General features: G+C 33.7%; 1 protein-coding gene across 5 annotated transcripts in view; it reads right to left on the minus strand.

Annotated features, from left to right (window-relative positions):
* The window catches only part of Mme_3 (neprilysin-2), a 33,716-nt gene that overhangs the window by 10,119 nt on the left and 2,489 nt on the right, over positions 1–21,108 (minus strand). For 3 of the 5 annotated variants that reach the window (XM_011198682.3, XM_011198677.3, XM_011198678.3), the window contains exon 1: positions 1,727–1,900. The exons of 1 other annotated variant lie outside the window; for it this stretch is intronic. In XM_011198682.3, coding sequence (XP_011196984.1) covers positions 1,727–1,752 — 26 coding nt within the window. In that variant the 5' untranslated portion in view covers positions 1,753–1,900. Of the gene's footprint in view, positions 1–1,605; positions 1,901–21,108 lie in introns of those variants that run through there. One more of the 5 variants, XM_029037897.2, reaches the window with a different exon arrangement.

The following is a 21,108-nucleotide window of genomic DNA, read 5'->3' on the forward strand; positions in this document are numbered from 1 at the left end:
TATAACGTTTTCGTCTTTATGCGTAAGAATTTTTTCTCTGCATTGAAAGATTTACTAATTTTATGTATACCTTAGCCACAAAACGTGCCGGGTCTGCTAGTTATGAAAATAAAGAAAGTTAATAAAATCTGTTATTTTCAGAACAAAATCCAAACACAATCTTGTTCCAAAGAAATTTTATTTTGGCTTTTGTATTATTTCTTTTAACATGCAATTATGATTAACAACTTGTTGTTGCAGTAAGATTAAAAGTTATTTAGGGGTTTGCAATGAAACGAACACAACGTCTTTCTCTTTGCAGGAAAAATTTAACCGCTACAGTCGATATGAATAGTATGTTTCTCAACACCTGATTTACCACAGGTTTCACCAAAGAATTATGCCGCCCATAAACAAGTAGGTACTAATAAAGGGAAATCTGAAATCTTAGAATAGAATATCTTAGAATAATTTCTTAGTTAAGTTAAGTTTAAAAAAAATATATATTTTTGTAGAATTTCTTATGTATGGTGGCCACAGGTATTTGTGTATATAGTATATATACCAGAGAACATATCGTAAAATTTGCTAATAATCTCATCAAAAATATATATTTTTTCAATATTTGTTTCCAAGGTTAAGCTTGTAGGCAAAATTGGGCTATTGACATGCCTGGTATGTGTTAATTTAACACGACGCAATACTTTAATAACAGACGTTGCAAAACAATACAAAAACTTGTAATTTTCAATGATTACCTTTATAAATTTCCTAATCAAAGTAATTAAAACCGGTTAAGAAGATGCTAGATTGGCAATAAAAATCAAATTTCAATTAGTGTTTAACACACATCTGTGAACACACTTGCAAAAATATTTTAAAATAAAAAATGAAATGTAATAGAGAATACTAGATTACTGGATTAGTCTATATCCTTAAGTACATATATATACGAATGCTATTAAGTCTATAAATAAAGTTATATAATATGACCAGTCATAAAATCTTATTTGTTGCATTTAATGGAACTTTTCTGTGAGAAAGATAAGATAAGAGAAACACTTACTTCAGATTATCAATATTATAATTTATTTACGCTAAAAAGTCACATCACATACTCGCAATATTTAGAAATGGTGCTATTTCAAGCAATAGCTTAAGGCTTATCAGTACCAAATGAAACGAATTTGTGCAGCCATTTGCAATAATAATATTACTCACAGCACTGCAGTGTGTAGTCAGCTTAAAGCTTAGCTTGAAATAAGACATGTGCTTAAAAATTTGTGAGTCGGCTTTAGTAGGCAAATGTATGTATGTATATGTATGTAGGTAATTAAAACTCAAAAGCTCAATCAATAACTCATTAAGTTTTTGTTTACGCTTTAAGCGCGAAAAACCCACTTGCGATTGCTCAAGCCTTAATTACACCAACAATGATGGCAAACCGCAAGCAACCGCAAGTGTTATCACTGAATTCAAATCACTGAGCTGCTCTTCTGTTCGGCAGCGAAGCTTAAAAGAGCGCTGATTTCATGTAAATCACATTACTTTCAATTTGCAATTGTTTGAGAGAAAGTCAATTTTCAAGTATTTTTAGCACTAAAATATTTATAACGCTAAACTTACGACATGTTCTTTAATTATTTAATTTTAATTTAATTTAATTATTTTTGTATTGCCAACTGTGCTTTTTAGGTGCTGCACTCACCGCAAATAACTACAAACTAAGCATATTTTTTTGCATTACCTACAACACAGCAGATGATATCTCATCACAAAACATTATTTGTTGTTGTTGTTTAAATAGTTGTTTTTTTTTTTTAGTTTGCTGTTATTTTATCTCGTTTTTTTTTTTATAAACAAACTTCTCGCTTGTTTTTATTGTATTTTACTTAATGTTCTCTGTTTACTATTGTTTTTGTCGTTTGTAATCACAGCAATTACACGTCTGCACTACGCCAGAAAGTAAATACAAATGAAATTAAAGAGACTGTCGGAGGTGCTTCCCCACTACCACTACCTACCGCATCTGCCATGCATATCTGCCAAGTGTTGGTAGACAGCAGTTCTCACTCAATTTCAATTATAAATGCACATACAAATGTATATTTATACACAAGTACCTACCAGTACCAGTACCAGTCCGTATGTAAGTCACAACAGAATTCTTAGAAGGCTCAGAACAAGTATTGAAGTGCATTGCAGTTGCTACAATCGCCACTGGAAACTGGGAGCTATGGGAGAATCTCGCGCAATGCAAGCAGGTAATGCTGTGGCGCGCCGATACTCATCATTTGTAATCATATTTTATTTAGAGTATTCGAATGCAAGCGTACGCTGGAACCTTGTAACTATTGTTGTTATCAGCGTTTGCGCTCATCGAACATAGCTTGGTTCTTTGATAATTTGAGGATTGTAATAAGTTTGGTTTGCAATAAAAATGCTTGATGTTCATATACATATGTATGTAAAAGTATGTGTATTAAACCAAACAGCATTTTAAGCAGTTAAAAATCACAAAAATCAAAACAAAAAAAAAAAGCTTACTTGACTGGCTGCTTTTGCAGAATATAATTAAATAACGAACGGTAAATTTAATTCGATTAAAATTGACTGTCTTCATTTTTTCGAAGTTTAAACATTTTGTTAGATAATGCTTTCGGTGCTTGCTGCTTTATGGCCTGTTTAGAACCGAATACTCAATAGAGGACTTTGCGATCTCCATTTAGCATTAATTGCACGAGTTATAATATGCAAATGAAGCATCCACAATTTGCGTTCTGAGATATTGCGCTAAGTGTAAACAAAGCTCTGGAATTACTTAGAATTTGTGTAGACCGGTTTGGAGTTTATTATTAGCTGTCAAGCGTTTTAGCGCGTAAACGCAAACGATCAACGCTTAAAGCTTCAATATGACTTTAGAAAATGATGAATGTACATATGTGTGTGTGTGTGTAAACAGATTAGAACTACAACGTGTAATGACTCAAGAACACACATCTCTACGACGTTTTTCTCAACGACAACAACAATATATAAGTGCATTACTGATTACAGGCAATCAATTGCAATTCGTGTATTGTTTTGCTGTATGTATGTTAGTAGTTTAGTATTTCATACAGGTAGCATTTTAGCAAACTCATTAAGGTGACCAGCTATTTTTTGTAATCGCATAAAGTAAAGTGGAGAAATTGCCTAAGAAAAAGCGCTTGGAAAAAATTCCAACAAGAAAATATATATGCATGTATGCCCCTCAGTTCGGGGTCTGGAGTCTATCAGCAATTCAATTATCCACATTCATTCACTAAATAAACAGTGCGCAATATATGTTGCTTGTTTTCAATTTTTGTTTTATTTAACATATTTCTTGCTTTGCACCCAAATCGTAGGCTTCCATTTGTACACCTCACACATACATATATGTACTCTATTTTCGCCAAATTAGTTCAACGCTTGACTAAACAATAATGAGCGTAGCATCTGAATTAATGTGGCTGAAATAATGGCGGCCGGCACATTTTAGCAATCATTTGCATTAAACACAAATAAAGTATTAAATATATAAATATTAAATACACAGTCACTGGGAGCCATGACTTTTCTGGCCCTAAATCGTGCAGCAATGAGACTTAACAAAATAATATACTATATATGATATGCTTGGTGATAGGTGAATCCAAATTTTTGGAAGTGTGTAGAGATATTTATATTTAATCATTATTATTTCTATCTGCCTAGCCCTGAGTTTCATCTATCAGAATACCGACTTTAACTTTAGACAATTGGTAATTCCTCTGATTCTCATCAGATATGTAAATCTCATATTGGAATCGGGTTTCGAAGAAATAAAAATTTAAGGTTTTTTTTTATCTTTAAGCAAGCTTTTTCACTCGTCATACCCAGGTTCGAAACTTTAAGATTTTCGTATTAGAATCGCTATATAATTTACAGCTCACTGCTGGATCTCTCAACCCACCACTCACACTCGCCTACGGCAGTATAATACTAATTTTACCTATATTTACTTTTAATTGCACTCGACAATTGCGAACACAAAATTACAGGTGGCGGCCGACCGGCTTTGAACAAATTGACTTTCATTGTTTGATGAAGAATTATTGAAATCCGACGAACATAGTCCATTAATTGCTAGCAGATAAACAAAAAATGCTGAATTCTACAAGCGAAGTGTATATGTAAGTACACGGCAACAAAAATAAAACAAATAATCAAGAGATATAATTGAATAACTACTTAAGACATGGTAAATGAATCTGCGACCAAATACGAATAAAACCGTGTGCCGCCACCGGCTGGAGGGAACAACCACTTGAGGGTCATCAATGGTCAATTAAAAAGTATAGTAAAATATTAATAACAAAAAAAAAAGCAAAGTAGCAGATAAGAATCTTGGCAATTATGTAAATTAGTGTCAATATCAATGTTTGTATGAGGTAAAACGAATTGTAAGAGAAAACCAAATATTGTCACAATTCGTTTTTTTTTCTTAAAATTGTTGATGATATTAACAAATATAGTAAAAAAGCATCAATTGCGAGCATAACTGCGGGAAATGTACATACTGTTAGAGGTCTGTCATTTATTTGGAAGAAAAAAATATGTATACATCTTCGAGAAATTCGAAAAAAAAAACGAAGTGAACAAGAAGCCCGCAATGAAATTTATGGTAACTGAGGAGTAACAAGAATTCTCCATTGATATAGGGATTAACAAGTAAGGAAAGGCAAAGTTCGGGTGCAACCGAACATTTTATACTCTCGCAAATTATTGAAGAAATTTTATTTACATAACACACAAATTTACCCATAAATTCGGCATAATGTTTAATAGAATAACGAAATGTTTAATAGAATAACGAAAATCGTAATATGTAGATATGATAGGCATAATGTTTAATAGAATAACGAAAATCGTAATATGTAGATATGAGGGCTGAGGGCTGAGGGCTGAGGTAATTCCTGAAACGATTTCATTCACTTTCACCAGCAAGGTACACTATATCCAAGACTATACGCTCACTTAATTTTGCTAAGATATCTCACATATTAACCAATACATATATATATGCGGAATAAAGCCCACCGTACTTTTGAAAAACCTATAATTAGGTATATGGGAGCTAGGAGATGTTATGACCCGATTTTAATAATTTTTGGAACAGAGGCACACTATAAGAAGAAAACCATTTCCTCTGAATTACATTAAATTATCTGAGAGATTTACCCATATTTTCGGTTAAAATTTACCTTTAGGTACTGAGTTCAACATGTTCCATATCTGGGGCCTTGAAAAGTTATAGTCCGTTTTCGACAATTTTTTCACAAGTGAAGCCAGAGCTGATATGCACTATTAGTGTAAAGTTTTATTCTGCTATCTTCATTAGTTCCTTATGTATATATTATAAAGTGAAGGAATCAGATGGAATTCAAAATTGAGTTATATGGAAAGTATTCGTGATTGTAAACCGATTTCGCCCATTTTTTATCAGGGTGTCAAGAAAATATTATATACCGAATTTCATTGAAATCTGTCGAGTATTTCTTCTGTAAAATTTAGTGTTTCTGACTTTTTTCCTCCTAATTAATGCTCCGAAACTTGCCAAGTTGATTTATACGATTTGTATAAAAATCTCGTAACAAAAACAAATACAATAGTATTTACCCGCGCAGCGGAAACTGTAACCCTTTTGCCGGCGAAAGTTCATATGCAAATTGGGTGGAAAATGCGTGTGTGTGCGTGTGCCTATGGGTGCATGGAGTAACAAACAGCGAGGTCGAAGCACCCACTAAACGCACTGAGGTTAACTGGGTTCAAGCGTTTTCTTTTGTTGTGATTGTGTGATCTTATCCACATAAGCAAACGAAAACAATGTGTCTACAAGAACAACACAGACATACAATACAACGTATTACAACAACAACAACACAAAATAATGAGAGCTTGAATGTCAAAGTAAACATTTACAACGGCAGACAATTTTTTTTGTGTTTTGTTGTTGTTGTTGTTGTTTGGTTTTGTGATGCGCAAGCTTGTAAGATTTATCGGTTCAATTAACCACATATTTGGTGCGCGATCCGGTGATCTAATTAAAATTGTAAACTCATTAATTGATAATGCAGTTGCGGTTGCATTTTTATTGCTCCCAAAAGGAAGCGAAGTTAATTAATTTCAAATCTGTGACGGCAAAATGCGCGTAATCGATATTCAAATGAGAAAGTGAAACGCATTTGCGACAATATTACTTTTAATTTTTTTGCGACTACGCAAGTTCAATGGTTACAATGAGATTAACGCAATTTAATTTCTAATTAATTATTTAAATATATAATTGGTTGTTGACACGACACAACGATCGCTTAACACAAATGCAATTAGCAGGCAATGAACGTCTGCGTGTTGACCGCTGAGATGTTGCAACACGCTTGCAACACATGTTTATTTGTCTAATTGTTTATATGTATGCATATCTCAGCTCAGCGATCGGTAGACAAAATCGGCATGGGTGTGGTTCGTGCAACAATGACTTCACAGCAGCCGTCAAAACTATTAACCTCAGCGCTTAGGTGAGGCCTACAATTCGTTGCAAACTGAAGGTTACATGTAGACAGCGCACAAGTCCATGTTGCGATTGCTACAAATCTACAAGTTATGAACACATAGACACATACTTGAATGAAATGTGTACTGTTATCTTATGTAATCGACTTATCTTTGAAATTGACAGAGAGAAAAAATTTCTATAATCCGAGATTAAGCTAAATGTGCGCAGTTGTCACTGAGAGACATGCATTTCACTTTTCAATCACAATTTAGGTGGGTTCAAATCACCTTAATTTTGTGACACGTAACGTAATCGGATAATACTTTTTCCTTTGTTGAGCTACAGTTATCTGGTAAATCTTTTGTCTCGCGGAAAGATACTTGTAAGAGCTTATTAAGGTCAATGTATTGCGACAATCAAAGTTTTGCTGAATTAGGCAATCGTAAAAGTTGGCAATGCTTGTGCCTTGGAAATAATTTTCATAAAATATATTGTTATTCGATAGAAAGGAACCACCAAAAGTAAAAAATCATGAAAAATTACTGAAAAATTATAGCAAAACTCTGCGAAGATCTCTCAAACCCACAAAAATTAAACGATAAGGAGCACATGAGAGCATTTACTTTTCGCATTCAGATCGATCAGCAGAGCTGGAACTTACCAAAGGCAGTTACCCGAAATCGGGCGAAGTCGTTTAATTTATTTCAATAACATTTACTGCAAGTATGACGTCTCACTTGTAGATTCAAAGCCTCGCTTGTAGTCTAGCTTGTAACGAATTGATCGCACATTACCACCTTGTAAATAAGTCATCAACCCAGACAAGGGTAAAATTTAGCTGCATAAGTAATATAAGCGAGTACAAAGTTCTATTTAACGTTTCACATTAATTATTTTGATCACGCCTCCTTTTTATTACTATTCCACATATACTCAAGGTATTAATTCGCGCTGTATTACATTTAGTTCCGATTTACGTAGCAAAATTCGGTAAAGCTGTTGTAAAACTATTTTGGCTATTTCGCGCACGTTCTTTTTGCCGCACACGCCTGCGTTTGGACGACATTCAACCGCGACCGATGAAAATGAAAATTAAATATTCCAACGCAAATGCAAATTGTTGATGCGCCAAGGGAATTACGATTCTACAAATGGAAATATCGATTTACGAGGCCTTAAAATTGCAATAATCAGCGCATAGATAAATAAATGAAAAGTGCATTTCAGGTATACAAGCCAAATGCATTTTTATGCATTCATTTAATTTACGTGAATTCACACAGTTCATTTTGGCAAAGCGAAAATTGCCGTGGAAATTTTTCATTTTTTTTTGTATATTTTTTTATTTATCGTTTGCACTAAGCAACTTTTGATGTTATAATGAAAGCTATAAAAGATAAAATATGTAGGGAAGTAAAATATTACTACTACAACGTAAAAAAAAACAGTTTGTTTAAAGCTAGCATGTATGTTAATTAGTTAGTTAGTTAGTAAATTAAAAATTGTAGTTTCACAAGTAAAACAAAAAAACAACAAAAACTCGACAGTCACGAGCACTTATTTAAGTAGAAATAATCAAAAAAATGGCAGCCTTTTAATAACTAATTGTGTACTAAGCTTACATTTTAATTTATGACTGTAACCGCATGAGATGCCGCTTATCTGCTGCACAAGCGTTTGTCGTGCTTTTGTAGACGAAATCTATTGATAATGCACCAGTCGGCTGTAGGGCTGCATTGCCGTTAGATAATGTTGCAAACAGAGTGGGAATGCAGTGAATAGTGTCGTAAGATGATGATAGACTTATTAGTTCTTTCACACATAAATAGTTAGGTTAGGTCATTTGAAATTATTACTCTTTTTATAATATGATAATATTATTATTTTGTATTTACTTCACATTCTGTTACTTAGACTCATATATTAGTTGTAACAGAATCCCAATGTTTATTGAAACTATGAAACTTAATGTAAAAACTATAATAAATATACAAAAATAAGTACAAATATATTTCTTATGCCCAAATCTTGCTTTTACTATTTTTCTGCACTATGTCCCTAGCCTTAGACACATTTCAACAGTGATGTTCACTGTAAGTCGCATGCAAGTCACTTTGCACAATGCCGACTCGATGCCTATATACCTACGCATGCGTAGGTTGGTCGGCGTCTGTCAACCTATGAATTTAGGTAGCGATCTCGGTGATTACTCAAGTTGCACGCGACACTAACCAGCACACACACACTTGCTAGCTAGCTATGTGACAGGTCATTAAGGCAAGAGACAACAATATTAAATAACAGTTTTTATGACACTGTGCAACAACAACAGTTTGAGAAATGCTACAAATTATAATAATTAAAAAAAAGTATAAAAAATTACCAACAACAAACAACTGAAAGTCAGTTTTAATTACCGTTGCACAAAATTAATTGTAAACAAAGCGAGTTGAGGAGGCATTTCGCTAAGTTAATGAAACAGGGGCCATTGCGCGCTGAGTTACTAATGAACTGACTGACTGACCGACTAACTAAGTGATGTGATCATTGGTTGGCTGACAAATGTTGTATGTGGTTTCCGCTGCATTTTATATTTATGTGTTATGTAAACCCTTGAGACACACTAAAGCTACTGAAAAATTTGCGACTTAAAGTTTTAATTTCAGGTTTTAAGTCAGCTCATGGAAGCGCTAACAGAATGGTTGCGGAATGAGATCAAGTTATTGCGTATACTTTAAATATTTTGGCAGTTGAATGTGTTTGAATAGCTAGTGCCAGCTTTAATAAATATAAAATAGGCCGGTAAAACAGCCACAGGCATTAAAAAATAACTAACGGCTTTGCACTCAATTTCTCCCCACAAAAAATTAGTGTCACCTACTTTCGTCTAACCGAAGGGTCTCCACAGTCAACCAACTGAATAACATATACACAGATGAAAGTATATATATATGTACATATATTCGTATATCTAAACTATGCGCCCTCATACAAGCGCCTTTCTTCCTTTCAAATATTTTAATTTCCCACTTAAATGTGGCACTTTAGCTTTTGACAGGAAACTGCTTCAACAGTTAATAAACAGCCGCAGCAACAACAACAACCGCTAATCTGTCTAACGGTCCTTTACATACAGATAAAGAATTTAAACAATTTATTTGCGCTTTTTAAGCAGGAAGGAACTTGTTGCCGCCACCTAGCTGCTGCGCACAGCCTTGCTGCGCTGCGGTGACTCGTATTTATTCAATTCAGCCTTATTTACCTTTGCATGCGCAAACGAATGAACTGCTTGCGAACGGATGTGAAGCATAAAATAAGCAAAATCTAATCAAAGAATAAAATATTTAACACGCTCAATGCCAACTGACTGCATGCTGTTTGAGTTTATTTACTGTTATTTTATTAAATTTGTTGCTTTTTGCTGACTGCCTGTTACAGGATGTTGCCGCCTAACAGATTTTCGCCGCAGCCTAAGTGAGGAGGTCACACAGCATTCAAAGGCACTGCAACGCTTGCCATTTATGACTAAATTGTGTTTAGTGTAATGGAATGATTTTTATTGCCGACATTCGTTCGAACCGTTGCGTGTTTTTGAATACTTACATTCAGCAGTTATTGGTTGAAAGGTCATATTAGTCACATTTGGCCATATTTCTTAGCGTTTAGTCGCCGCAGAGTTGTGTACAAGTATGTAGACAGCTGACAGACACATCGAAAAGTTTCTTCAAAGTAAATAATACGTTCATCTCGGATCATATATATTTTTTTTTTAGTATAAAAATTATATTCACCACAAATAGAAGATTGGTGATAACTCATAATCCTGCAATATTGCAGTTATTTATAATAAGAAGTCATCTATCCTTTTAATTAACTAATTTCTTAGTGTACAACTTTTGCGCAAAACAAGCATTTCTCTCAGTTTAGTTACACCCTCACAGGTGTTTATGTACATATGTATCATGATAAACGAGCATGTCAACAATTGACTGCAACCAATTGCTGTTGCTAATTGTTTTCTTTAATGTGCCGTTTGTTTAGATTTACGAGCAAATATTTGAAAATTATTATTCGTGCTTAACGTTAGTTACTAAATGTACATAAACAAAATTAAGTCGAATATAAACATACATACATATATACATATATAACAGATCGCAACTGTAAAATTAATGACGAACTTAAAGTTAAAATTTATAAATATAAATTACTACATATGCAGTCAAATGCAACAATGTATGCGAAGATCATGCTTTTCTGCACGCCCACACCTACACATGCATATATATGTATATGCGCGCTAACCGCTATACCCCCACAATACGCCACTTATGACCGCCCTAAGGCGTATGAGTAACCTTTGATAGCGAGAGTGACTAAACGAAATTCTAAATGCGTTCGATTGTGCCTTATGTGTGGTATGCAAACAATCATATATGTATGTATGTATGTATGTTTATATTGAAAATTAGTTGAAATTAATTACACAATATTCATATGTTGAAACTTCTTTTAAAGAAATTCTTTTTCATAATTTCATAAGAAAGGTATGCGTAAATGCTTTCGTTTCGCCGACAGCTGGTGCTTTATAAAATTGAATTTAGTATTTTGTAAGTAATTAAATGTTTATTTATGTTTACGCGTAGATTATTATGCAGCGATTTTTGGTGCTAATATTTTGCTATTGTTTTTGAATTACTAAAAAATTATTTATGCTTTCCAGATGAATTTAATGAATTACTTAAAAATGCTCATTTTCATCTTAATGTATATGATATTTAGTGGCAGTTTGTTTATTTTGCAGTTTTTGTGAAAGTAAAATAGGCCCAGATCATGAGCAGTACTGCGAAAAGTTGAAATTTAGTTTATTTAAAAACAAACTTTAGCGACGTAATAGCGCGTACAAACATATGTTACATATAATTATTCTTTTACAGTAATATCATCATCATTATTGTTATAAATATGTATATAAAAAGATTTTTATGACAAACATGCGGCTGTAGAAAGTAAACAAATTTGTTTACACAAATCTCAATTCGATTATGTTAAAAGATAAAATTGGATATTTGATGGATATACAGTCTAGAGATGAGCTATTGTTAGAGAATGGAATTTTTAAATACTGAACCATTTATTTTTTTGAAATATTTTAGTTAGCCGTTTTAGTTAAGAAAACAATATAATAAAAAAAAACAAGAAAAAACGTTAACTTCGGCAATATACCCTTCACAGGTGCATTTCTTTTAGTAGCTATGTGTTTAAGCAAATCTAAAGACGTAAGGAAAAATAAGTAAAAAAATAGAAAAGTTTTCCATACAAGCCCTTGATTCCGATCGTTCAGTTTGTATGGCAGCTATATGCTATAGTGAACCGATCTGAACAATTTTTTCGGAGATTAAATTATTTCCATGAGCAATAACTCACACCAAATTTCGTGAAGATATGTAGTAAAATGCGGAAGTTTTCCATACAAGCCCTTGATTCCGATCGTTCAGTTTGTATGGCAGCTATATGATATAATGGTCCGATATTGGCAGTTCCGACAAATGAGCAGCTTCTTGAAGAGAAAATAATATCTGCAAAATTTCAAAACGATATCTTAAAAACTGAAGGATTAGTTCGTATATATACAGACAGACGGACGGACGGACAGACATACATACAGACGGACATGGCTAAATCGACTCAGTTCAACATACTGATCATTTATATATTCCTTCTGGGTGTTACAAACTTCGTGACAAACTTAATATACCCTGTTCAGGGTATAATGAATCACCCTGTACATAGAGTTAAAACTCAAATATTTCTTCGCAAGCATTTCTGTTTTTATTGCTGTCAGTTTTTACCTATTAAAAAAGGTATTTAATATTCATATTTGTCTACAAAAAACTGTGAAATTTTTTTATTATTGATATCACTGGCTATAAGCACAATTTATAACCAAGCCGATAAAACAAGCTGTTGAAATCAATTTAAGATCGTAGAAAGTCTGGGTTGCAGCCGCGAATAAAACCAAAAATTGCAGTATTTGTGTGCATGTATACGTGTACGGGCACTAAACAGCTACGCTGCACAATGCAATAAGTCCATAACTGAGTAACAATAGCTCGACAAGGTTTTTGAACCGTGTGCCAAAGGCTGCTACGTGTTTACTTACTTCAAGAATGTTACCTGTACACATGAAACACATTTCAGACGAATAGCAGTTAATGAATATATACACTTCACGCTAAGCAAACAAATTTTAATTGAACCATGAATATGACACATATTTATCTGTGAAAAATTATAAATAATTAAATGCAAAGTTTCTGTGTAAGACTTATTATGGTACGCATAGTGATATCATGTTTAGTTTTAATTGCAAAAATAAATTAAATAGAAAATTACAAAAAAAAATAATTAAAAAATATTATATAAAAAAAGAATTAGAATTCCTGCATTTAAACCCTTTTCGCTAATTCTTAAATATTTATTTTACATACAACCTACAAATGAGGTATACTACAGAAATCTTGAATTCACAGTGCAATAAATTGGCATTGTGTATCACAACTGTTGCCGTTTGTTTGGAGGCATTCACGAGCGTTGCGATGATTCAGGCAATTGTTGTTGTGAACATTGCTACTGAAGTGGCGATCTGGCAGCAAATGGTGGGTGTGTGAATATGTACATATATGTGCTTGTATGTGTGTGCGTTCGTGCTGAAATTCAAATGTCAACAATTTGGCAACTGTTCTTGCGTAATGACAACACAAACAAAGATCACATAACTCCCACAACAACAATGGGACATTTTTAAATGTTGAACAACAAAAATGATGTGAAAAACATGGCCATAAAAACCTCAACGATCGCACAAATCAGCGGCAAAATCATTAAAATGCCAATTTGTCTTTAAACTTCACAACAAATTTCAGTGGCTTAGCAAACGTCTTCAACGTGCACGCTGAGGCATTTCGCTGCGATCGTTGATCTCCCCATTGCATATAGTACGATCGTATTTGACATTTTTACAATCACTTTATCACTTTGTTTTGCTCCGATCGAGAGCCATAACTGTGCGCTGTGGCGCATTTGAAGCCATTTAAGGCAGTAAGGTTGCAGAAAATGCAAGAAATGATTCGAGGTAAACATTCAACAGTGCAAAGTCATGAAATTGATGTGTGACAGCGAAAAATCATTACAAAAATAAAAACAATCCACAAATGATTGAATGACATTAGCGCACAACAAGGAAGACGAGTTGTATATGGCTTATATATACAGTTTGGATGTGCGTGTGTGTGACAACTTGACGGCTGACAGGAATTTGTAATATTCAACTACTGCGCTCCATCCAGTCCACTTTATTTGTCATGTCAGTCACAGGCTTAGAGCAGTGGAGTGAGTTGCATTTCGAGTTAATCTATATTTAGCGCCTTTGCGTAGCAATTTCTTTTTAATTGCACATTCATTGCATACAAACAATTTCCGCACGTTGTTCACACAGTCTCACACATAATTGCAACTTTTTTTCTACAGCTTAACAGCTGACTAACTCTCTCTCTCTCTCTCCATGGCCGGCCGCTTGTTGGTCGATCGGTCGGTCGACACGTCTGCGCTATTGACGCATCGTCATCTGACTGGATTTTGGCGCTAATTATTATTCAATCGGCGTGCAACACGCGACTTGTCGCTTTCATTTCAGCTTGGGTGTTCATTATTTGCCACCAAATGCAGCCGATTGCCTGCTAGACATTGCCTCAATTACAGCTATTTTTCAATCGAAATGTATGTATTTTAGCGCGCTTATTCGTTGTTCGTCCGTTTTCGGATTTATTAAATCAATTTTTTTGGAAAACGAATGAGAAAGTGCCTTATTTGAATAAATTGTATAAACATAGTACACATGTAAATTGGTAAATGTGTGTTCAAATTCCAATAATTGCACATTGCAGTGTTATCTAAGTGTTAAGTATAGTTAGTTACTACACTCTGTACAATAGCGATAAAATATAAAAAATGCAAACGGAAAACACTTAAAAAGCCATTATATTTGAACGACTGCATTCTGACTGACTACTTTTAGATAAGCTAATTCCCCATTTTACATGCATCCATATGTACGAGTGTGTGTGTATGTATATTATTAGAATAACAATATAAGTAGCTGATAAAATGGTGTGCAAAAGCAAAAATGTTGCAATTTTTATAGTTCTCGAAATGCAATGAGCTGCGTTCTGTTTTTTTTAGACTCGAAAAGATAAATTTATAGTTTTCGCGTTAATTGCTTTCATAAGCTATATTTTTATAGAGCGTTAAAAATATGTATTAACAAAAAATTAAGAATGAATGTAAATTAGAATAAATACTTTTAATGACGAAAAAACAACAAAATTAAATATTCAAAGAAATTCTGAATTAATATAATTAATTACGAAATAAAAATTTACTTGTATGTAAAGCACGCTCCCAAAACTTTGAAAGAAGCTACCAATAAATATTCCAAAACATATATTTCGACTTAACGGCTTTTGGTGACCTTCACACCATTTCTTTCTTATCACTTTGTCCTAAAACGCTTTGCGTTTGCAAAATAAATTCAATTACTACATAAATTTATAACCTTAACACTTTCGCAATTGAAGCGCGCTTACCATAAGTCATATAAACAACAAGTACTTAATATCGGCAAGTCGATTGCAGTCGGGTTTTTTTGTGTCAACGCGATTCAATGTCACGCCAACCGAAATGTAACTGTGTCGGCCAATTGCACGCATTGTGGCTTAATTGGCGGCAAAAGCGGTTAGCTGATGGCCTGCTTTAGTACGAGCCGAGTACTTGTCGAAGAGAAGAGCCACGCTCGTATGTACATACAGACATGCGGGTGCGTGTGCTCGCACTAAAGTCATGCAATGTCAACCCGCATGTGAAATGCTCGTATGCAGCAGGGGTTGTGGACGGCAAGCGTGTTGCTAAATAACCGAAAATGTCTTGATTGTAAAACTATTGGCGCAAAACAGCGTAATCGCGAGCAACGCTTAAGGAGTGAAAGGTTAACGTCGCGCAAATTCTCATGCACAGCTGAGCATGTGCAAATGCATGCGTGTGTGTGTGTGTGTGTATGCGCATAAGTGTCTTCAGGAGAAATGGCGTGCGTAACGAATTTTCCTACGATTTCTTTTATTGTATGCTTAATTTTTTCTTTTGTTCGCTTTTTTAATATTTCATTTTTCTATTACTATTTCTAGTACAGGTACTCCGTAATTGGAATGCAACCTCACACCGCGTTGTATAGGGAGGCGCCTTGAAGCGACAACTGTTGCTGCAGCGAAGTTGAAAGCACACAGCGGGTGTCGGTAGGGCCGATGCAAAGCCGCTACAAAAACCATATTAAATGCAAAACGAAACACAAAAAAAAACGAAAGCAACAACATTGCGGTGAAAAATGTGTGTCACTTGCCATATTCGATTCTGACGCTGCTTATAATTTGTGGTTTCTTAACTTAAAAAACCTTCAAATAAAGTGGCTGAACTTCGAAGGAAACCAAAAGCTATTTACATATATATATATATATTTTATACTGTTCAATGGTAAGCTCTATCATTTCACTCGCATTGGCAACCCCTCGAAGCACCCTACACTTGAATAACAATCAAAGTAATATTGTAAACAAAAACTGTGTTCCTATATCCATTCATAACCAAACATAAGATACCTCCGATAAGTTATTGCATAATGATCTAACAATATAGTGGCTTTTATAGATGCAACCACTGGGATTTATTAATAATCAGCTCACTAGAATTAACCTCATGTAATCACGCTTTTGAAGGTGCTCCCACTCCATGGGAACATCCAAGTAATTGCAAACTTGAGGCATTTTATGCCAGAATTTCTATGTTGACTCAGTTCAACATTTCGTCAGTCACTTATGAGCATTTCAACTACGAAGCTATCATGCTACATATATGTATGTATGTGCGTGTATAAGCATTCAAAGGCCAATAGCAATAATACGTGCACTCGGTCAACAGGTAAGCTCGGTAAACAGAAATACATGAAATTTGCATGCCCAAACATAATTTAAGGAGAGAATATTGCACGACAGCGGAATCGCATACGCAATAACGGTTTGGTCATATAGCATTGCGTGCCATTCATTGCAAATATAAAAGCAATAGTTGCAAATAATTTTACTGTAGAGTCGTTTGGGGACGTATGGAACATTAGGGTTGTGCGCCTTTCTTAGCCATATACAAATGAAATTATTTGAGTGGAAATTAGATGCCGATGTAACCAGCATTAATTGATGAAAGTATGAAAGAACTCGCACCACAAATTTTATTTTAATTTCATTTCATTTAAAAATCAAAAAATTCTTTACAAAAGCGAAACGTGTGACCTTATGTCGGATCTTTTCGTTTCTCTCTTATCGTTTTATTTTTGTTAAACATTAACCTTCGAATAAATGCAAAGATTTGCATAAAAGTGCTCGTCTTTTTCGTCGTTTTTGGTATGCGAATGATCTCAGACGAAAGAATCAGACACAAAAAATAAATATAAATAAGAAAATAATATATAAGAAAATAAATATAAACAAGTATGGAAAGGCTAAGTTCGGGTGTAACCGAACATTTTATACTCTCGCAATTTATTTATTTAACTTTATTTATATTATATAATACACAATTTGACCCACATATTCGTCATATATATTGTATAAAGTCCATTGAAAGTTGGAAACCCTAATATTAGGTTAGAAGCACCGAGGTCCTCATGTTCGATACATGGGGCCTTGAAAACCTATGGTCCGATTTCGGCGATTTTTAGAATGGGGCTTCCACACTATAAAGGTAGTATTTGTGCAAAGTTCTGCATCGATATCTTCACTAGTGCTTCCTTTATATATTGTAAAGTTAACGATTCAGATCGTCTTCAAAGTTCTGGTATATAGGAAGTTGGCGTGGTTGTGAAGCGATTTGGCCTATTTTCACAACATATCATTGGGATGTAAGAAAACTATTACAAACCAAGTTTCATTGAAATCGGTCGAGTAGTTCCTGAAATATGGTTTTTGACCCATAAGTGGGCGATGCCACGCCCATTTTCCATTTTGTAAAACAATCTGCATGCAGCTTCTATCTGCCATTTTTTATGTGAAATTTAGTGTTTCTGGCGTTTTTCGTTACTGAGTTAACTAACTTTTAGTAAGTTTCAACCTAACCTTTGTATGGGAGGTGGGCGTGGTTATCATCCGATTTCAACTATTTTCATGGTGTGTGGTGGGGTACGTAAGAGAACTGACTGCAGAAAGTTTGGTTTATATAGCTTTATTGGTTTGCGAGTTATATACAAATAACCACGTTCACTTTTCCAAAAAAATTACATCCAAATATGCCCCTTCCTAGTGCGATCCTCTATTCCAAATTTTACTTTTATAACTTTATTTATGGCTTAGTTATGACACTTTATGTGTTTTCGGTTTTCGCCATTTTGTGGGCGTGGCAGTGGTCCGATTTTGCCCATTTTCAAAAGCAACCCTCTCACGGTCCCAAGGAACGTGTGTTCCAAGTTTCATCAAGATATCTCAATTTTTACTCAAGTTATCCGTTGCACGGCCGGACGGACAGACAGACATTCGGATTTTGACTCGTCTCGTCACCCTGATCATTTTGATATATGTGCGCCTATATCTAACTCGTTTAATTTTATGACTTACAAACAACCGTTATGTGAACAAAACTATAATACTCTCCTAGCAACTTTTGTTGCGAGAGTATAAAAAGAAAAAAGAAAATAAATATAAAAATGAAAATGAAATAAAAAGCTCAAAAGCAAGAAAAAAATGCAAATGCATTGAAGAAAAAAACGTATATTGTTACGATGTTACAAAAGTTGAGAGAGGGCGGCATGAAAAGATAAGAATTGACATTTAATGCACTTTCCTTTTAGAATTTAGTTATATTAAATGTTAGTAAGCAGAAATGCTGATAAGAAACAAAATCGAAATTGATGAATAAAATATGTGCAATTGGATAAAGACACAAATGCAAATCAAAACGGAACAAGTTGAAAAAAAAACAAAAACATTTTGTACTTAATGTTAAGAAGCTAGATTTAATCGGTTAGTAAATATTCCCATTTTGTGTGAAATCGGCGTCCAAACGGTACAATTAATTTGCAAAAAAGTGCTTAGCACCGGTTATTTGATATAAGCAAATTGAAAACGGATTTCTTAATTAACATATTAGCATTTATATTTCTAAACATTTTGATGAGCGGTTTAACGGGTATTTAAACAAAAAAAAAATAAAACATTTTTTATTGATAAGTAAAAATATTAAATTTTTTTTTATATTTGTTTGGGCTAATTTATGGCTTATAATTCAAAAATCGCTTTGTTGTTTTCAGTACAAACGCCAATAAAGAGAGTTTCTCATTTAAATTTCTATAAAAAATAATTGGTATTTGGTTAGATATTTTGAACAAATTAGTTAGCTTATTACAAGTTAATTAAAAAATATAAATTAAAAATATATTTAAACGTATGTTTTTTTTCATATTTTCTAAGTGTAATTCATAAAAGATTTAAAATTAGGTTTTTGTTTCTGAATTTATAATTATAAAACGGTGAACAATGTATTTTCAAATGTGATAATTCATGTGATTTAAATCGTTTAGAACGCACGGAATGTAATAAAAGCTGATTTATTATGTATCAAACCTTTAGAACCCTACGGCTATTAAATAACGTTGACTTATGTCAGCTGGAAAAACCGAAAAAAATACTTGTTTTTGAAGAATAACTATTACACATACGTTTTGCTGAGGCATCTTTATGCTAGCGTAGACAATTCAAAATTAATAACTGCTCAATAAGACATAGCGGCACACCCTGGTAAAGATTTTTTATTTCGTTAAAAAAAAAAATTAAAATTTAAGCCTACATTCCTTTTACAGTTAAAATAAATTTATTTTATGAATTAGTTTTTGCTGATATTCATTAGTTCTTTTTAGAATAACTTTCTGATCGTGTAGAGATGGCATCTTTACTTTGGTGAGGTGTGTACTTTTCCGTTCGAAATTCATGGCCTAAATACCGTCATATACTATATGCATAAAGTTTAATACTGGATTATACCGTTACAAATATTAGTATGTAATATATATGTATGTACATTTATTTTGTATATTATATACATATATATATCTTGACATTTTAAGGTATATGTATGAAGAAGGTTTTGATACATTTTATTTGAACCTGCCTTTTGACATTTATTTTCTATTGTTTTACCGTTACTTGCGCTTTTCACCATTTTGTTTTTCCCATTATTCTTGCATGCAAAGTCATTGAGACATCACCTCGACCTGTGTCTTATCAAACAGACACAATTAACCACTTGACCAATATTTGCTTATCGAATTTTCACAAAAAAACATAGAGCAGAAATCTTTCATGTGTATAGGTAATCCAACATTTTGTTGAAAATGCCATTTGAAGCTTACATCGTGCTTGGCAGAAATACATATAGACGGGAGAAGATCACGTTCTCGTGGAGTTAGAATGGATTTACGTGCAATCTCTAATCAAATCTTATAGTCAAATGTCAGCTTTAAATTACTATATAAATAAATATACATACAAAGTACGTAAATCTATACGAAACCCGCATTTGAAATTCAAAAACACACTTGAAATCAAAAATCGAAAATAAAAATCTACAAACATGTCGTTAACTGTTAGTATACAGTTGTTTGTATATAAATAAAATGTGGAAATTAAAACAGTTTCACCTATTCATTAAAAATCGTCGCGCCACATCGAATATGCGTCCGCCAAACGCACCATAGGCTGACAAACCAGGGCACCAAGCGGCGTCATTAGCACCTGGGCGACGTTGCATTGACGCATTTAAGATATGACACAAAGAAGAAGAAGAAGAAAGAAGTGAAAAGGTAAATAAAATACACTTAACGAATAGCGAAAGGGGAATTATGTATGTGAAAGAGGTGCGAATGAATATCAAGTACCGCGATTCGAGCACCATAAATTTTGTGATTTAGCGATCGCCCATGATCAGCGGCAAATAACATGTTAGAAAGTGGTTTGGGTGAGAGCGCCGAATTGGCCGTGACAGTGGCACTAGGAAATCATTGAATAAAGTATGTATTTTCGAGCAAAAGCCAGAAATCGAAATAAAAAAAAACTATTTTTATAATCAAAAAGTCTCAGCCGACAAAAGCGTGCATTGTTTAGTTTGCTTTTATGATGAACTTCAGTTTGCCTTTTCAATATGCCAAAAGTGCTGTATCAAGCTGTAAATTTATTACGTAAATATTGTAGACAAGTAAGAGCGCTCAACTAAACACGAGCTTTGATGTCTATTGCCTGACGCGATGGCAGCTAAGAAGCCTTACATGCAGAAGAAAATAAAATGAAAATAAACTATAAGAAACTTGTATTTTGAACTTGGTAAGTTGCTTCTGTGAAACAGCTGTTCCTAAACCTGATAGTTCGTTTCTTCTATGGCCTATACGCCTAGAGGCACTTTTATTGAACACAATGCATTGA

This window comes from Zeugodacus cucurbitae, chromosome 2 (genome assembly GCF_028554725.1).
Source record: "Zeugodacus cucurbitae isolate PBARC_wt_2022May chromosome 2, idZeuCucr1.2, whole genome shotgun sequence".
NCBI classification, from domain to species: domain Eukaryota; kingdom Metazoa; phylum Arthropoda; class Insecta; order Diptera; family Tephritidae; genus Zeugodacus; species Zeugodacus cucurbitae.